We start from the raw sequence: 14,481 nt of genomic DNA, 5'->3' as shown, positions 1-14,481 counted from the left end.
TGGTGCTCTGTGGGACGTCCTGGCGCTACGTCATCACGCAAATGGACATGGTCATATTTAGGTTTATGGACGCAGACCTGTGAGAGGGCACTGAAATAGACAGACTGGGGAATACCCTGAGGACTGTTTTACACGGAATCACTCACGAAGCGTCTGTGCTGTTATTTCTGGATATTAATGGATGCAGATTCTCACCAGGCAACTGTCACTTTACCTTTACGCACTTTACTTACTGCTTTACAAACGGTTAACACCTCTGTGCACATGTGTTTATGCAGGTCTACATTCAGTTTACTCATTTGCAATTCTGTCTACACGAATCAATTCAGGTTTTGATTTTACTTAATTTGTTTTTCATAAATACTTAAATGAGCATTGTTGCGATGTTGATGATGATGATAATAAAGAAATTCAATTCATATTACTTAATATTAATTGAAAGAGTATATGAAAAAAAATGGGGCGTGATTATAGATAATAAACTATGATGGAAGCAACACATAGAACAAACTAATCTAAATCTATTGCTGTTCTTTATAAGACAAGGCAGCTGTTAAATAAGAAATGTTTGTATATGTTGTATTGTTCACTTGTCATATATGGCCTATTGTGCTGAAATTTGGGGAAATGCTCGCAAAACAAATATGGATCCTATAATTTAACTTCAGAAAAGAGCCCTTAGAACAGGGGTGTCAAACACATTTTAGTTCACGGGCCACATACAGTTCGATTTGATCGCAATTGGGCTGGACCTGTAAAACCATTGCATAATTTCCTATAAATGACAAACACTTTTTTTTTGTCTAAAGAAGTACATTTTAAAAACACTAATCCATTTACAAATCAGATGACAAACAGCATGTAATGTGATGTCTTCAGAAAAATAAATTTTATTTTAACAATATTTCTCAAGTTTCTCCAATATTCAGTCAGTCAACTACTCACTGTCATTACATGCACATTTTTCTGTACATTTGTGTAGTAATCCTGACATCTCCATGCCAAACTAAAGAGAAATAAAAGAACTGTATTCTGGTCAGAGTGGAAAAGCCTCTGAAGCAGCATTTTACGTGAAGAAAGCTACTCAACATTTAACTTGCTCCTGAAACCTGGCATTTCTTAGCCTTCACAAGTGCATCACTATTAGGTGTGCAAGGTCATCCAGTGGGCCGGATTGGACCCTTTGGGGGGGTCGGTCCTGGCCCCCGGGCCGTATGTTTGACACCCCTGCCTTAGAATAATACATAAAACACGTTATCGAGAATCTACTAATCAACTGTTTATAGCATCCTGCACCTTAAGATTTCCAGACATTGTGTATTTAACAACACTGGAAGTACATTTTCCAGTTGTCAGCAAAAACCTTCCTGTCTGTATTCAAAAAGTTTTTAAATTATGAGCCGGAAATTAAAATTTTTATTTATGAAACATGTAAAATGAGAACCAGCGTAAAATACAGACGTGTTTCAGTATTGGGAGTCAAGTTGTGGAATGGAGTCAGTGCTGATCTGAAACTGTGTTGCTCTCTAAGTTTTGAAATGTAAAATGATTGTGGATTATTTGTCATATGTGAAAGAATTTAGGATTATAATTTAGAGTTTAATGTATTTGAGTATTGTGAGAAAATTGTGTGGTGTAATCTTTCTTTCTCAAGATGTATGTAACCGAAATTAAAATGATTCATATATTCGTATATATACTTGCTCATATATAAAGAATGAAATAGTCAAGGTGCTAGGCACTTGATATAATTTGTTTCATGATGTCATAAAGATTAAAAGTCCAAAACCAACAATAATTGATTTGACTAAATTACCCACGTGCCCAAAGTCTGATAAATCATATTCCTCTGTGCCACAGGACTCTGATATTGTCCTAAAACGAATTGAAACACACAAATGAGCCAAACTGTTGCACTGGGTGACATGTACCTTCATCACCATCAGTTTTGTGTCAGTTCTACATACGCTATCCTGATGCTTTAAATATTAAGTAATGTATATTGTATATCCATGGCTAAAACAGTCCCCAACAAATTCATTATTTACTTCAGTTTGAGTAACATTTGCTAAAATATACAGTGCCCCTTTCTTTAAGGGAATTATTTAGCCTTTATTAAAAGCTTAAACTGTGTTTGTGACTACAGTTAGGATGAAAGAGCTTCAGACAGATTGTCACAGACAGGTTAGGGAAGTTTTAATGCCACGGAGTTGGTTTTGGTCTTTCAATGTGATTTCTTTGACAGTGATACCTTGTAAAGGGGATTTTGAATCTTAGTGGGAATCTTCCTGGTAAAATTAAGGTTAAGTAAAATAACTCAGGCCATCTGATAATTGTAGTGGAGTAAAAATAACATCTTCTCTGAAGTTCAGTCATAAGATGTTACATGGAAATGCTCAAGATAAGCACAAGTACGTCACTGTGTTAGGTCCAGTACTTGAGTAGGTGCGCTTTTTCACCACTGGGATAAGAAATCAGAGACAACACTTGAAGGCGACCTTTATTCAAGCTGCTATCATACAATTCAAGAAACTCATTCTACAAAGAGAAACACATGCAAGTCTTTCATTATTATCATAAATCACACCTGTACATTTGTAATGTACATGTTTATGTGTTTATGTGTCCATGTCTTTGCTCCCTGATTCATGAGGCCACCTCTGAGATGTGGTGAATGTTGGACAGGGTGAGCTGCGCCTCTCGTGCTGGGTAGAAACGTCTGGAGCGGAGCCACAGCCTCCCAAACACTCCTGTGATCAGCAGCAAGACGACCAGCAGCCCTCCGAGGACAAAGGTCTCCACGGGAGGGACTCCGCCTGCATCTGCATAGAAAAGGACTCAGGTAGAACCACGTTTTGCACATGAATTGTACACAGTTGTAAAGATTTAAAAGCTCTAAGATCCACATGAGTTAAAGAGCTGACATAAACATACTCAGACTGGGCTTTTCACTATTGGCTAGCAGTCGTCTGATTGGTCCGTAAGACACTGTATGGGACAGCGGGATGTCTCTCCGTATCCTGATTAACTCATCTTCACCTTCACTGGAACAGTTCTGTTTGGCAAATACATGAGTAAAACATGAAAGAAACAATTACACTACAAGTCTCAGTGTCAAGCAGTGCACATTCACATTAGGAAAGCTTAACTACAAGCTCATACGGCTGAACCACATTTCTAGACAGATGGGTCTATATTAAGGACGTAAGCTGCACATGTAGTAGGCTGCTTGTCTGAACTGGCCTCTGACTACCAGTTTGAGGAATGGGTGTTGCATGTGCTCACTCACAGGCTGGCACAGCCCCGCCGTGTTGTGGCAGATCTGGACGTTGCAGTGGAGGAAGACGTTGGTGTAAGAGCTGCCGACAAACTTGAACATTTGTATCCTGAACATGGCCTCAGGGCCCTGGCCGTTCTTCAGCACGCTCAGGGTCTGTTCATTCGATAACACTGGGCAGCTACGGGGAGGGAGACAAAGAAGTCAGGGAGGCCTGGTGGTAGTGAGATTTAAATCTGGAATGAATACTGTGCTTTAAAAATAGAGACAAGGAACAGATTTCAACTCGTGATGAACTGTAAAGATTAGAAAAGCACTATCAACATGATTCAACACAGGGAGAGATTTGTATTTTCTTCTCCCTCTGGCATTCTGAAATCAGTGTGCATTTCTTTGCCCTGCTGTTGCTAACAGTACCAAATACTGCCCGGTTGTCAAGGGCATGCACAGCTGTTGAACTCAAATGCACGAGGCCTCTCAGACAGGAGTCACATGACCCGGCTCTCAGAGTAGTTGTGGCCGGCTCTCTAAGCAACAAATTCTCTTATTTCAGATTTCAACAGCGCTCCTGTAAGAGGGCTTAGAGCTGTGTGGAAAGAGTGTTTGTGTGTGTGGAAATAGCACACGTGCCATAATCAGGTTTCAACACAACATCTATAAAGTATCTTTAACTATTTATTTGTGCTCTGTCAGCTGCAGGACAAGGCTTTGCCAGTGTATAGGTCCAGTGTCAGAGGTTTATTTTTTGTTTTGTTTTTTTGAAAAAAGAAACTTCATTTGTGTAAATGAGATTTTAAAAGACTGCTTTTGTTTAAAGGTCTTGTGTAGGATTTAGTGGCATCTAGCGGTGAGGCTGCAGAACTGAAACGAAGGCCAATGCAAAACCACTATAGGAACAACATGGCAGACTCTGTAAGGAAGTACCTGCTCTGTATTTAGATATAAATGGCTTAATCTAAGGGCCCTGACACACCAAGCCGACTGTCGGTCCAAGTCGGGCCATTGATGAGCGTTTCTGGCTTTAGTTTTTGCAGTGTGTCCTGCATCATTGGCACTAGTCAGCCATTGTTGCCTGTTTTTCTGCTGATTCTGCATGTTAAACTGGCATCAGAGACGGCTGAGCCCGTTGGTGAATGAAATCCCCCTATTTGGCAGTCATGTTCAGTGCATGAGAAGAGAGACGGAAGTAAATGGACTGCACTTTTCTAGTCTTCCAAACACTCAAAGCGCTTTTACACTACATTCACCCATTCACACGCACACATTCACATACTGGTAAACAAGGCTACCATGCATGGTGCCACCTGCTACTCAGTAACCATTCACACACACTCACACACTGCTGGAACAGCTATCAGGAGTAATTTGGGGTTGGATCAATGGCAGGAAAGCAAACAACTTAAGTCAAGAGGGTGTGAGATAAAAACAAGCTTGTTATATTAGGTACAATTATGATTCAGCAATTGAACTCTTCAGCAGAAACAATTTCGTAATTGTTTGTGTTTTTGTTTGGTACCACATGGTAAATATCCTTTGTTCTTTAAACATCGGATTGTGTTGTTCGTGTGCTGTGTGGCTAACTACCATCTACCAACAACATACAGACTACTGCCACCTGCTGGTATAGAGAGTTATTTCCTCTCACACAGGCGCAGTATGTACGTGCTAGATGGCCGTTGATTGTAGCCGAAACCATTGATAAAACAAGACAGCCCACTAAGGATTAATTTCCTGTGTCTGTGTCACATGGGTTTCGCCACTGCTTGCCCCTTTAATAGAATCACGGCAGTCCTGAGCTTATTCATACTGAGAAAGACAAATCAGGGAGAATTGTTCAAGACCAGTCTCTGTATCAGCAACACAGTCTAACAAGATCTGGCAACACAGAATCTCTGTGACGCTGAACCATCACTCTGGTCACTTTCAAACAAGATGGGGGGGATGAAGAGGAGAAGAGTGTAATACGTCATATTTGTTACAGAACATCTTTGGTTGTGGTCTTTGTGATGTGTTCAGTGACACTTTTTGGCCGACACAGGCATCGTAATGCAACGCAACAGCCAGCCTTCATCACCACTAGTTCTTTAATGTCGGTTTGATGTGTCTGAACCTTAAGGTAGTAATGAAAAACAATTCTTAATTTTTAGGTGATTATAAACTAATGAAAACAAAGTTATGGATATCATATGCCATCCCTGCTAATAGATGCCCCTAACTCCTTCACACTGGACCTTTAAACTGCTCTATGGTATACCTGTCTCGGATGAAGGTGTACTGAATATTACTATATGGATCACTGGTCGGTGTAGCCCAGCATCTCTCCATACGCAGCATCAGGTGAGCCGGTATCTGTGAGACGGACAGAGTTGGGTTACAGTCAGGTCTTCACACAGGGTTATTTCTTCTCCATATTGGCCCACAAATTGATGATTCATAGTGCGTAAACAACAGCTGTACCAAGAGGTTATAACAACATAGAAGAGAAGAAGAGGAGCAGTACTCAGGTTACTATCTGGTCATGGGTCGAGTGTTTGCTTTGCAGCTTTGCTTGGAACATCCTGTCGCACAACATATTGCTTAACATAACGTGCTAAACCGACTTCAAAAATAGCTGTCAATAGTAAGAATACTCCAAATGCTTTAATGTGTTTTCCAAAGCTCAGCATACACAGACTCTGTCTCTGTCTCTGTCATCAACACATATTTTACCGGTTTTATTACGTTAATGCCAAATTTCCACATTCATAGATGGCATATCATAAAATACTGCTTTAAATAGTGTTTTAATGTGCTTATAATGTCATCTTCAGGGCAATGTGAGATGTAGGTGTTAAAGGGATAATAATTTTGTGAAGTGGGGTTGTATGAGGTACTCCACTATAGTCAGTATTACCTACAGTAGATGGCAGTCTGCTTGCTCCCAGTTTGGAGACACAGGCAGAGTAACGGCCACAGAAGATAAGTAATGTACTGCTGTGGACAGAGGCTGCAGCAAAACATAAACAGCGAAAAGCCCACCTAAAGACATCAGTTCAAGGCCCTATTTGCAGGGGACTATTAAACCTGGGGACCTCTGGTAATGTGTAATAATAGCAGAGGTCATCTGTGTTAATCCTGTGCAAATCTGCCACGTAGGTTATTTGCAAAGTAAAAATTCCACTGCAAATTAGCTACCATAATACACCAGAAACAAAGGTCATGTGGTAATATTAGTCTTGTGTGAATAGGCATCCCGATGATTTGAGGTTGTATTTAGGTTGGATGTTACCGCATCTCATTACTGCCTCTTTCCTGGTTGGGAATAATGCAATCTGTGTTGGCATGTAAACCCTTTTGCAGGATGAGCAAGCTCAAATCCATGGAATGAAATCTCAGAAGATGATGAGATGGATGATATGTGAGGCTGTGCAGAAAAATTTCTAAATCACAAGGTCCCCTGATAATACTAGTCCCGTGCGAATAGCGCTTAAATGAATGCTATATTTAGAATATTTTCACTGCTTTACCTTGCTGTCAGACAGCTCGTTCCTTTGGCACTGCATTTTCGTAACTGTAGAACTTCCATATTTCTATGCATAAGCACAACTGTGCCACACACTGCATTATGTAGATCAGCTGTTTAGGTGGAAATATTCTCAATATAGAGTACACTTAAATGGATATTGATTTTATTTTAAGTGGCTAAAATATATTTTGCTGCAGCCCCTGTCCAAAGCAGTACATTACTTAGCTTCTGTAGGACTCCTGCCTGCTTCTCTAAACAGGGGCCATGCTGACTGTCATCTACTGTAGGTAATACACTCACTATGGATAAGTGCCTCATATAACCCACTTCAAACAACTAAACTATCCCTTTAATAAGTCAGTTTAAAAGTCTAGTAATGGACTTTGTCACTCAGGGTGATTTACCATGAAAACCTTGACAAAGATGTCATCATCCAGCGTCAGTGACGGCACAGTGGTCCATCTGTCCTCAAAGGCTTCATCTTTGTACAGTAACATCGACACCGAAAAGTTCCCATCCTCTGTGTTCAGAGTGATGGTTCTGCAGAGAAAAGAAGATCAAAAGAGTCTCACATGTTGAAACCAGCTCATGTTGGGATCAGTTCAGGAGTAATTTAGATTAAATGATGAATAAACACTTACTTGACATCAACTCTAATCATGTTTTCACCATTGGGTTGTTGGACCAGGTAGTTGATGGGGTAGCGGCACACAAATGTTATGTTGATATAGTTTCTGGTTATAACATCTGTGTCGTTGTTGTGTATGGTGTTTATGAACATGATGTGTGTGTCATCTGAGGCCTGAGGAGAGAGGGACAAATATAAAAGTCAATGGAAAAATTAAAGCTGCACACAACAATGAATGGACCCTCGCACCTTCCCGCATGTCGGGGGCACTGGTGGGACACCGAACTACAAACTATTTTTGTCACATAAGAGTGACTTCCTGTTGTCAGTTGGTGGCACTATGACTGAGTCAGTGTGGGCATGTAGATTCTTCAGGGCTCTTATCAACCATGTGAAATTTGGGGCAGACTTGACAACATAAAGTCAAGTTACAGCTTCCTGCGCCATGTCGAAACATTGAGATTAGCTGTATTGTAATGGCAACGCTGTTTGACAAGAACTCCGAAACCTTCACAGTAAACCATCATCAAGGTCTAGAGACTTTTCTGAGCAAACGTGAGGTGGATCTGGTCAACTCACTCTGAGTACATCAAAATATAACATTTCTTTAAGCTGGGACTCTTAAAAATAAAGAGTGGTGCAGAATTGACCATGTACATTGGAGTTACAAACCACCTGCTGTTTAGTTGTGAAAATTGGATATTTGCCTTGCCACAGCCACACCACCCAACAAAATCCCAAGCTGTTAACAACTTCTCATCTTGAGGGTCTCTAAATGGCACAGACTAAATTTGAAGTTTATCAGGTTCAGGAGGAGTTGTAAGAGCGACTGCAGAAATCTGGCGTGGATGTTAAGTAAAAGTCATGTTGAAGAGAGCAGGTATCTCGTATCAGGAGGGCGTCTCTTCTTACATGTTTCATTTAATTTGGTCGATGATCAGGCAGCTGAAACATCCTGGTGACCCACTGACCCTGATCTGCACTCGTCCACTGTGTGGCAGTTACACAGCAGTGACTTTGCAAAAAGGATTGCAACAAATTATAGTTGATTTTTAACTAATCTGTAGATTTTTGTTTTATTTATTATACATTGGATTTATGATATATATATTATACTTTAGAGCTGCAATGATTTATCAGTTAATTAATTAGTTGTCAACTATTAAATTACTTACCAACTAATTTGATAATGGTAATTTTTAAAGAAAAAATAGTCACAACTCTTTGATTGCAGCTTCTTAAATGTGGATATTTTCTGGTTTCTATCCTCCTCTAGGACAGTAAACTAAATATCTTTGGGTTTTGGACAAAACAAGACATTTGAGGACGTCATCTTAGGCTTTGGGAAACACTGATCAGACATTTCTTCACCATTTTCTGACATTTGATAAACCAAAAAATTAATCAATTAATTGAAAAAATAATCAACGGATAAATAAACATTGAAAATAATTGTTAGTTGTAGCCGTATATCACATAAGACCAAAAAAAGCAGTGAATTCTCACATTTGAAAACCCAGAACTGTCATTTTTTTTGACTTTATACACTTGGAAAAAATAGTTAAATTAATAATTGATAATTGAATTAAAAGTCAAATTTATATTTTGGGGGAGACAGTAGCTCAGTTAGTGAGGGAACTTGGCTTGGGAACTGGAGGGTCTTTGGCTCAAGTCCCCGTACGACCCAAGTATAGTGTGTTCACCTCCTGGGCCCTGCTGAGGTGCCCTTGACAAGGCAACAAACCTCCAAACTGCTCAAGAGGTGCTATTATATGGCCGACCCTGCTCTAACCCCCATAATTGCATATGCGTGGTGTTTCAAAAGAGGCATATGCAGAGGCTATATTTCAGCTGCCAGTTTGCCTGTGGAAAGTGTTGACTGACAAATAATGATTAAATTATATAGATATATATCTATATTATAAATTAAAATGGTGCCAATTAATTCTGTATTTTCCCACCAAATGTTTTAACTGCAAACAAGATAGTGAAATGATTTTTTTGCATTCTGATGTGTTTTTCAGTGAAAGTCTTCTAATTTTTTCTTCATGTCACACTCTGTTTCAGTGTCTTTGTTTTTTTCCCCAGGTTACCTCTCTGTCACTGTTTCGACGTAGCGGGGAAGAGTTTGAGAGAAGGTTCAAAGACAGTGTGATTTAAATTTAGCCTGCATTTCCACTGACACTCAAAAGGATGACATAACGAAAAAAACAGATTGTCACTGAAATACACATCAGAATGCAAAAAATCTATAAAATTACATAAAACACAGGTGTTTAAAAATAGTTTATGTTTCAGTGGATCCTTTTCTGTGCCAGTGTTTCCTTTTCCGATGCCAGGTTTTATTTTTGACGCTAGAACTTACTGTCCCTGTTTGAGCTCCACATTGACATAGCTGCACTTTTTGCTTTAAGAAACACATTAAACTTTAACAGGGGTCATTGAGGTTTCGTTATGTAACCTGTTTCTCAAGCTGTAACTCCTACAGTCATCATCCTTTCACACACTGTAAATGTGAGTGACACTGTTCAATATTCAACTGTAGGCAGCTGACGTAGGTGAAGCCATAAATGTGGACGGGTGAAAAGGTTGAGTTTTAGGTTTGTCTGGGCTCCTGCTGAGCGCAGACGGAGGGTGGCTTCTGTGGTCTCTGGGCAGGATGAATTGCCCTGAGCTCTAACATTGAGACATCTTTTACTACCTCTTGGTAAACACACAACCCCCCACAATGAGCACCAGTGACAGGTCTCTGCAGTGAGAAACAGGTCTTCACTACGCCACAACAGGCACCTGCACTGATCACTGGATAACATAAGGCTCTGTGACGATCACTGAAACATGAGCGAGGACGCTGTCATGATTCAATAAAAAATGTCTGACCTTTGAACCCAACTAATCAGTCATTTCTTCTCTGACGGCCGGTTTTAAAGGTTCTAAGTTCAAGGTGAAAGCAAGATTGACAGCTATGGCATTCCTCTCCTTTAGCAACAGCCATCTAATCTAGAGCGGGCTTACTCTCCTCAGCCGCTATGCGAAAACCTTGTAAAACTGCTGAGGTGGAGCACTGGGAGATTTCCTCCCCGTTGGAAGCTGTGTTAACCTTTTGCTTGCTTTACAAGAATGCATTCCAGCCAAGAGATTCAAGGACACTCGTGTGCTGAAGTAGGGATTTAAACCTCGCCAGAGTCTGAATCTATGAGAGTGGCTGGATTAAAATAATCAGGAGGCTAGTTGGACAATGATTTATGGCCTTCCTATTCAGTGAGCATCAACAAATAATCATCATTTCCATGTAAATCCTGATAATTTAGAACTACGAGGCCATTCAGGGTCCCCTCGCTGCTTTGAATAAGGCCCTGAGCTGTTGTAGAGAAAAGGAACAACGTCGCCCTTCTTTCTTGACATACACGCCACTCCCCCCCTTCTTCTTTTCTCCTCAGTCCTTTCTGTCTGGCCTCAGAGTTTGTGCCTTTCTCTGTCCATCCTATTATACTTGCTATGAGCTAATTCCATAGTGTCCATCTGAACACAGAGCCTCACAGTCCACATTTACGTCACAGCAGGAAAAAAAAGTGTCTTGTCCTATTCAAGTTATTTTTACTGTTATGTAAAGTGCAATAAATCGACTAAAGAAGCGCCTTTTTTTGGCAGCAAATAGATCCAGTTCCCACAACAACCGCAGACGTCGTAAAACAGATAATTTATTATGATGGGGATCTTATGGTGTCAATAATGGAGATGCTAAGTGTAGTTTGTCTTCATCTTTTGTTGAGGGTTGTTCTAAACGTCCGAGTTCACGTGCAACATTTGATTAGTTAGACTCCTGCAGACGCAGCCTGACTGAGGAGCTGTCACCCACTTTAGAGCTTAAATGTTGAGCAAAAGATTGACGTGATACCATTATTGTTCCACAGTCAGAGAGGTTCGTCTTTATGCTGAAAACGTAGTCATCTCCGATCTCCACACCGCGGCACTCTGGGTCGTTTAAATGCAAATCCCAAACCTAAGCAGAAAAACACACAATACAAAAAAATCTTTTCTTTAGCAAACAATTTAAGCTATCAGTACTGGGGGATGCCTATGGTGAGAGAAAGCTTGAGTTTTGTGGGTGCTCACTTACGTAAACTGGAGGCACTTTGTTGAGGAAGAAAGCACTGGGAATAACAACGTCCATATGGTCGTTGGTGCAAATGACAGTTTCATTGAGCTCTAATAGAAGGAAGATAGAAACAGATTATATTGCACATACAGAATATTCCTTTCAGATAATGTGACAAGATGTTTTTTAAAAGTTTAACCCCCTTTTGGGTTTACTAATGAGTGGAAGACAACACAAACACACACCACTTGCTTTATCCTCTATCTCAAATTTTGAAGAAAGAAGTGAATTCCTGCACACCCCTTCACATGTGTAATGAAATACTGTCAACATAATCACAAAAATGTGTTTTGGTGTGTGTTTCTGTGTACTTATATGGATGAATGTAGCATCATAAGACAGGTATTTGCGTATTGTAAATTTGGGCTATGTTTTCTGTGTATTTGCCATTAACTTGAGAAGTGCATCACCAGTGTTGTATGCTTGAATAGTGGAGGGATTCTTGAGTGGTTGTTTCTGTGTGATTATGGACACACCTCCAACACAGCTGTGACCTATCATGCATTGTAGGCCGTATTTAAGTACTGCTCCCCTTTATTATGTATTTAATATGTCTCAAAAAAAGTTTCTTATGACCGAAACATCCACAGTTTTTTAATACATCAATGCAGAGGTGTTAAGTATGTGCAGGAATTCACTTCTTTCTTTGTACTTTGGGTTTTCTACCATTCTGACGCTAAATATAGATATTTATTTTTACATGTGTATCATCACGTGTTAAATCTCATAGACAATCTGAATATTTTACACCCAAAGTCAAACCACTGATACCTAAAGGTCAGTGGTGCAATGTAACTCAGTACTGTAGTATTTCCATTTTCTGCTACTTTATACTTTTCACTCCACTACATTTATCTAACAGCTTAGAATCAGAAGAATACGACGGTTTATTGCAACATATAAAGATTTTCTTTGCTGTATTGGTGCATAAATTAAACCTAGTGAGAGACAATGAAATAAAAACAAGAACTGCAGAAATCAAGAATCATAAATACACAAGAATCTTTATAGATTAAACCACCCAATAGTATACAAAGTAATTCAAGTTAGCTCCACCTCGACAAGCTACATTAAATGCTGCTTACACGTAACTGCATCAATTATAATGATCAATAGTGTGTAAAATCTGCTGTCATTCTGCTGAATAATAAGTACTTTTATTCTTGATATTTCTGTACTGTAACGCTGGGCTTAAATTTGTGATTTAGTATTCAGAAGTATTCTGAATACTTGTGTCACCACTGCTAACCTCTTAATGCCAAATTATACTGCTGCCAGTGTGACAGATACTCGGGTAACACTTGGACAGTCCGCCCACAAAGAGTTTGTGGGTTTGTGAGTATTTGTAACATTTCAACAGCTAATTTGTTGAAAACAATTCTGCTTTATGCTGTGGATGTTTTACAGATTATCTATGGAGTATATGTGACAGTTAATAAACACACCTACATATTCTCAGAATAATTTAGTTGAACTATTAACTCAAATGATTCTACATAGGCTGAGTGAATAATTCAAGTTCAGCTGATTTATTTGGAGAATATGTAGTGAATTGTCACATATACTCTATACTCTATATAAACACCTACAGACACATGACAGTTGAATTTATGAATCTCAACAATACTCATTAAAATCTGTAGGTGGACTATCCAAATAAAATGTTACTAGAACCAGAAACACTATTTAAAAAAAAGGAAATTGTTACTTGTCTTGAAACATTAAATGGTCCATTGTGAAAACCAATAACTGTCAATGTGAAAAATGACTCTCTAAAAACTTCTTGAAGGAATAAGTTCTCCCTAAAAAAGCCATTTGTTTGACCCTTGACATTTCATTCCCGGGTGTGTGATGTGAGGTGTGAGCTCACCCTCCTCCTCCTCAGGCGTCAGATACTCTGCCGAGGTGACCATCCTCATGGTGAACAGTAACCAGACAAAAACCAAACTGGCAGGTGCCATCTTCCAAAGACTCTCCCTCTGGTTCCTCTCAGCTCAGCCACTCCGCTACCTTTTGGCCCTCTCCCCGCAACTCTGTGAATCTTCTGGTGGACTATTCACCACAGCTCGCTGTCACCACAAGATGTAGCACCCCTCTCTTACTCCAACCCTTGAAACACAGCTCTAATGAACTGGGAGCCTCCCTCTGGCCTTAAAACACCAGCTTGAATGATGTCCCCACCAACAATGAGATTCCGCACATGAATAGGGGGAACTGAGGGGAGTCCAAGGTAACACGTATGTTAACGCCTACTGCGGCCATGTCCTCTTAGTAAACATCTTACAACTGTGTCTTACTACAGGGAGCAACAAGAAGTCCGGTAACCATGTGAGGAGGAACAACAGTACTAGGCTGCCACTCTTTGTTGTCCACATCCTTTGTCTGGACATTTTAAAATCTTTACTGGTGCGGGAATCCCAGTCAGTCAGGCAAAAAGAAAGTCATTACGAGTCAAGGGCAATTCAGTCGCGATGCCAAAGACCTGTGAGTGTATGCGTGTGGTGGAGGAGACTGTAAAATACTTGAGCAAGCAAACACAAGACAGGAAAGATTATTTATCACATTCAAAAAAACCTTGAAATGGAGGAAATCTAAAAACAGCTGCATATCCTTTAAACTTGCTCAAACAATTTGCAAGTGATAACAGAAGAGAAAAAGATGAGATAATTGACGCTGAAAACTTCTTCACATTTTGCGACTTTTATGAGTTAAATTTACAAGATTAGTCTCCAAGACGCTGAATCTTGTGCTGTTTGTCTTGCAAATAAGACAGGCTGAATTGTCTGGCATTGTTTTAACAGACAAATAGCTTTAAGAAGATTGTCTGGCGGAAGAAAATCCCGCTACAATCTCTCACTTCAATGATAAAGGAGTTAAGGTGAAAGTGAGTTAAGGTCAATGGATTCCTTCCT

At 39.8% G+C, this 14,481-nt stretch overlaps 1 protein-coding gene across 1 annotated transcript; it reads right to left on the bottom strand.

Moving 5' to 3' along the window:
• Nucleotides 1-2,487: 2,487 nt before the first annotated feature.
• Nucleotides 2,488-13,864, bottom strand: si:dkeyp-110a12.4 (pancreatic secretory granule membrane major glycoprotein GP2). Its single transcript, XM_050061604.1, has 9 exons — nt 13,440-13,864; nt 11,531-11,619; nt 11,309-11,413; nt 7,424-7,584; nt 7,187-7,322; nt 5,532-5,626; nt 3,290-3,458; nt 2,935-3,055; nt 2,488-2,822 (listed from the first exon to the last, which is right to left on the bottom strand). Exons 1-9 carry the CDS (start codon nt 13,528-13,530, stop codon nt 2,647-2,649), a joined length of 1,143 nt encoding a protein of 380 aa, XP_049917561.1. The 5' UTR covers nt 13,531-13,864; the 3' UTR covers nt 2,488-2,646.
• Between the last annotated feature and the right edge of the window lie 617 nt (nt 13,865-14,481).

The sequence above is a fragment of the Epinephelus moara genome, chromosome 14, assembly GCF_006386435.1.
Source record: "Epinephelus moara isolate mb chromosome 14, YSFRI_EMoa_1.0, whole genome shotgun sequence".
Lineage (NCBI taxonomy): Eukaryota > Metazoa > Chordata > Actinopteri > Perciformes > Serranidae > Epinephelus > Epinephelus moara.
The sequence above is the reverse complement of the archived record's forward strand: the minus strand, read 5'-3'. Positions and strand labels throughout refer to the sequence as shown.

Excerpts from the sequence above, each read along its gene's own strand:
- si:dkeyp-110a12.4 (XM_050061604.1), bottom strand. The coding sequence starts at position 13,530 with ATGGCACCTGCCAGTTTGGTTTTTGTCTGGTTACTGTTCACCATGAGG. Across the intron at positions 5,627-7,186 it reads TCTTTGTCAAGGTTTTCATG|ATACCGGCTCACCTGATGCT; the intron begins GTAAATCACCCT and ends TCCGTCTCACAG. Across the intron at positions 3,459-5,531 it reads TACACCTTCATCCGAGACAG|CTGCCCAGTGTTATCGAATG; the intron begins GTATACCATAGA and ends CCCTCCCCGTAG.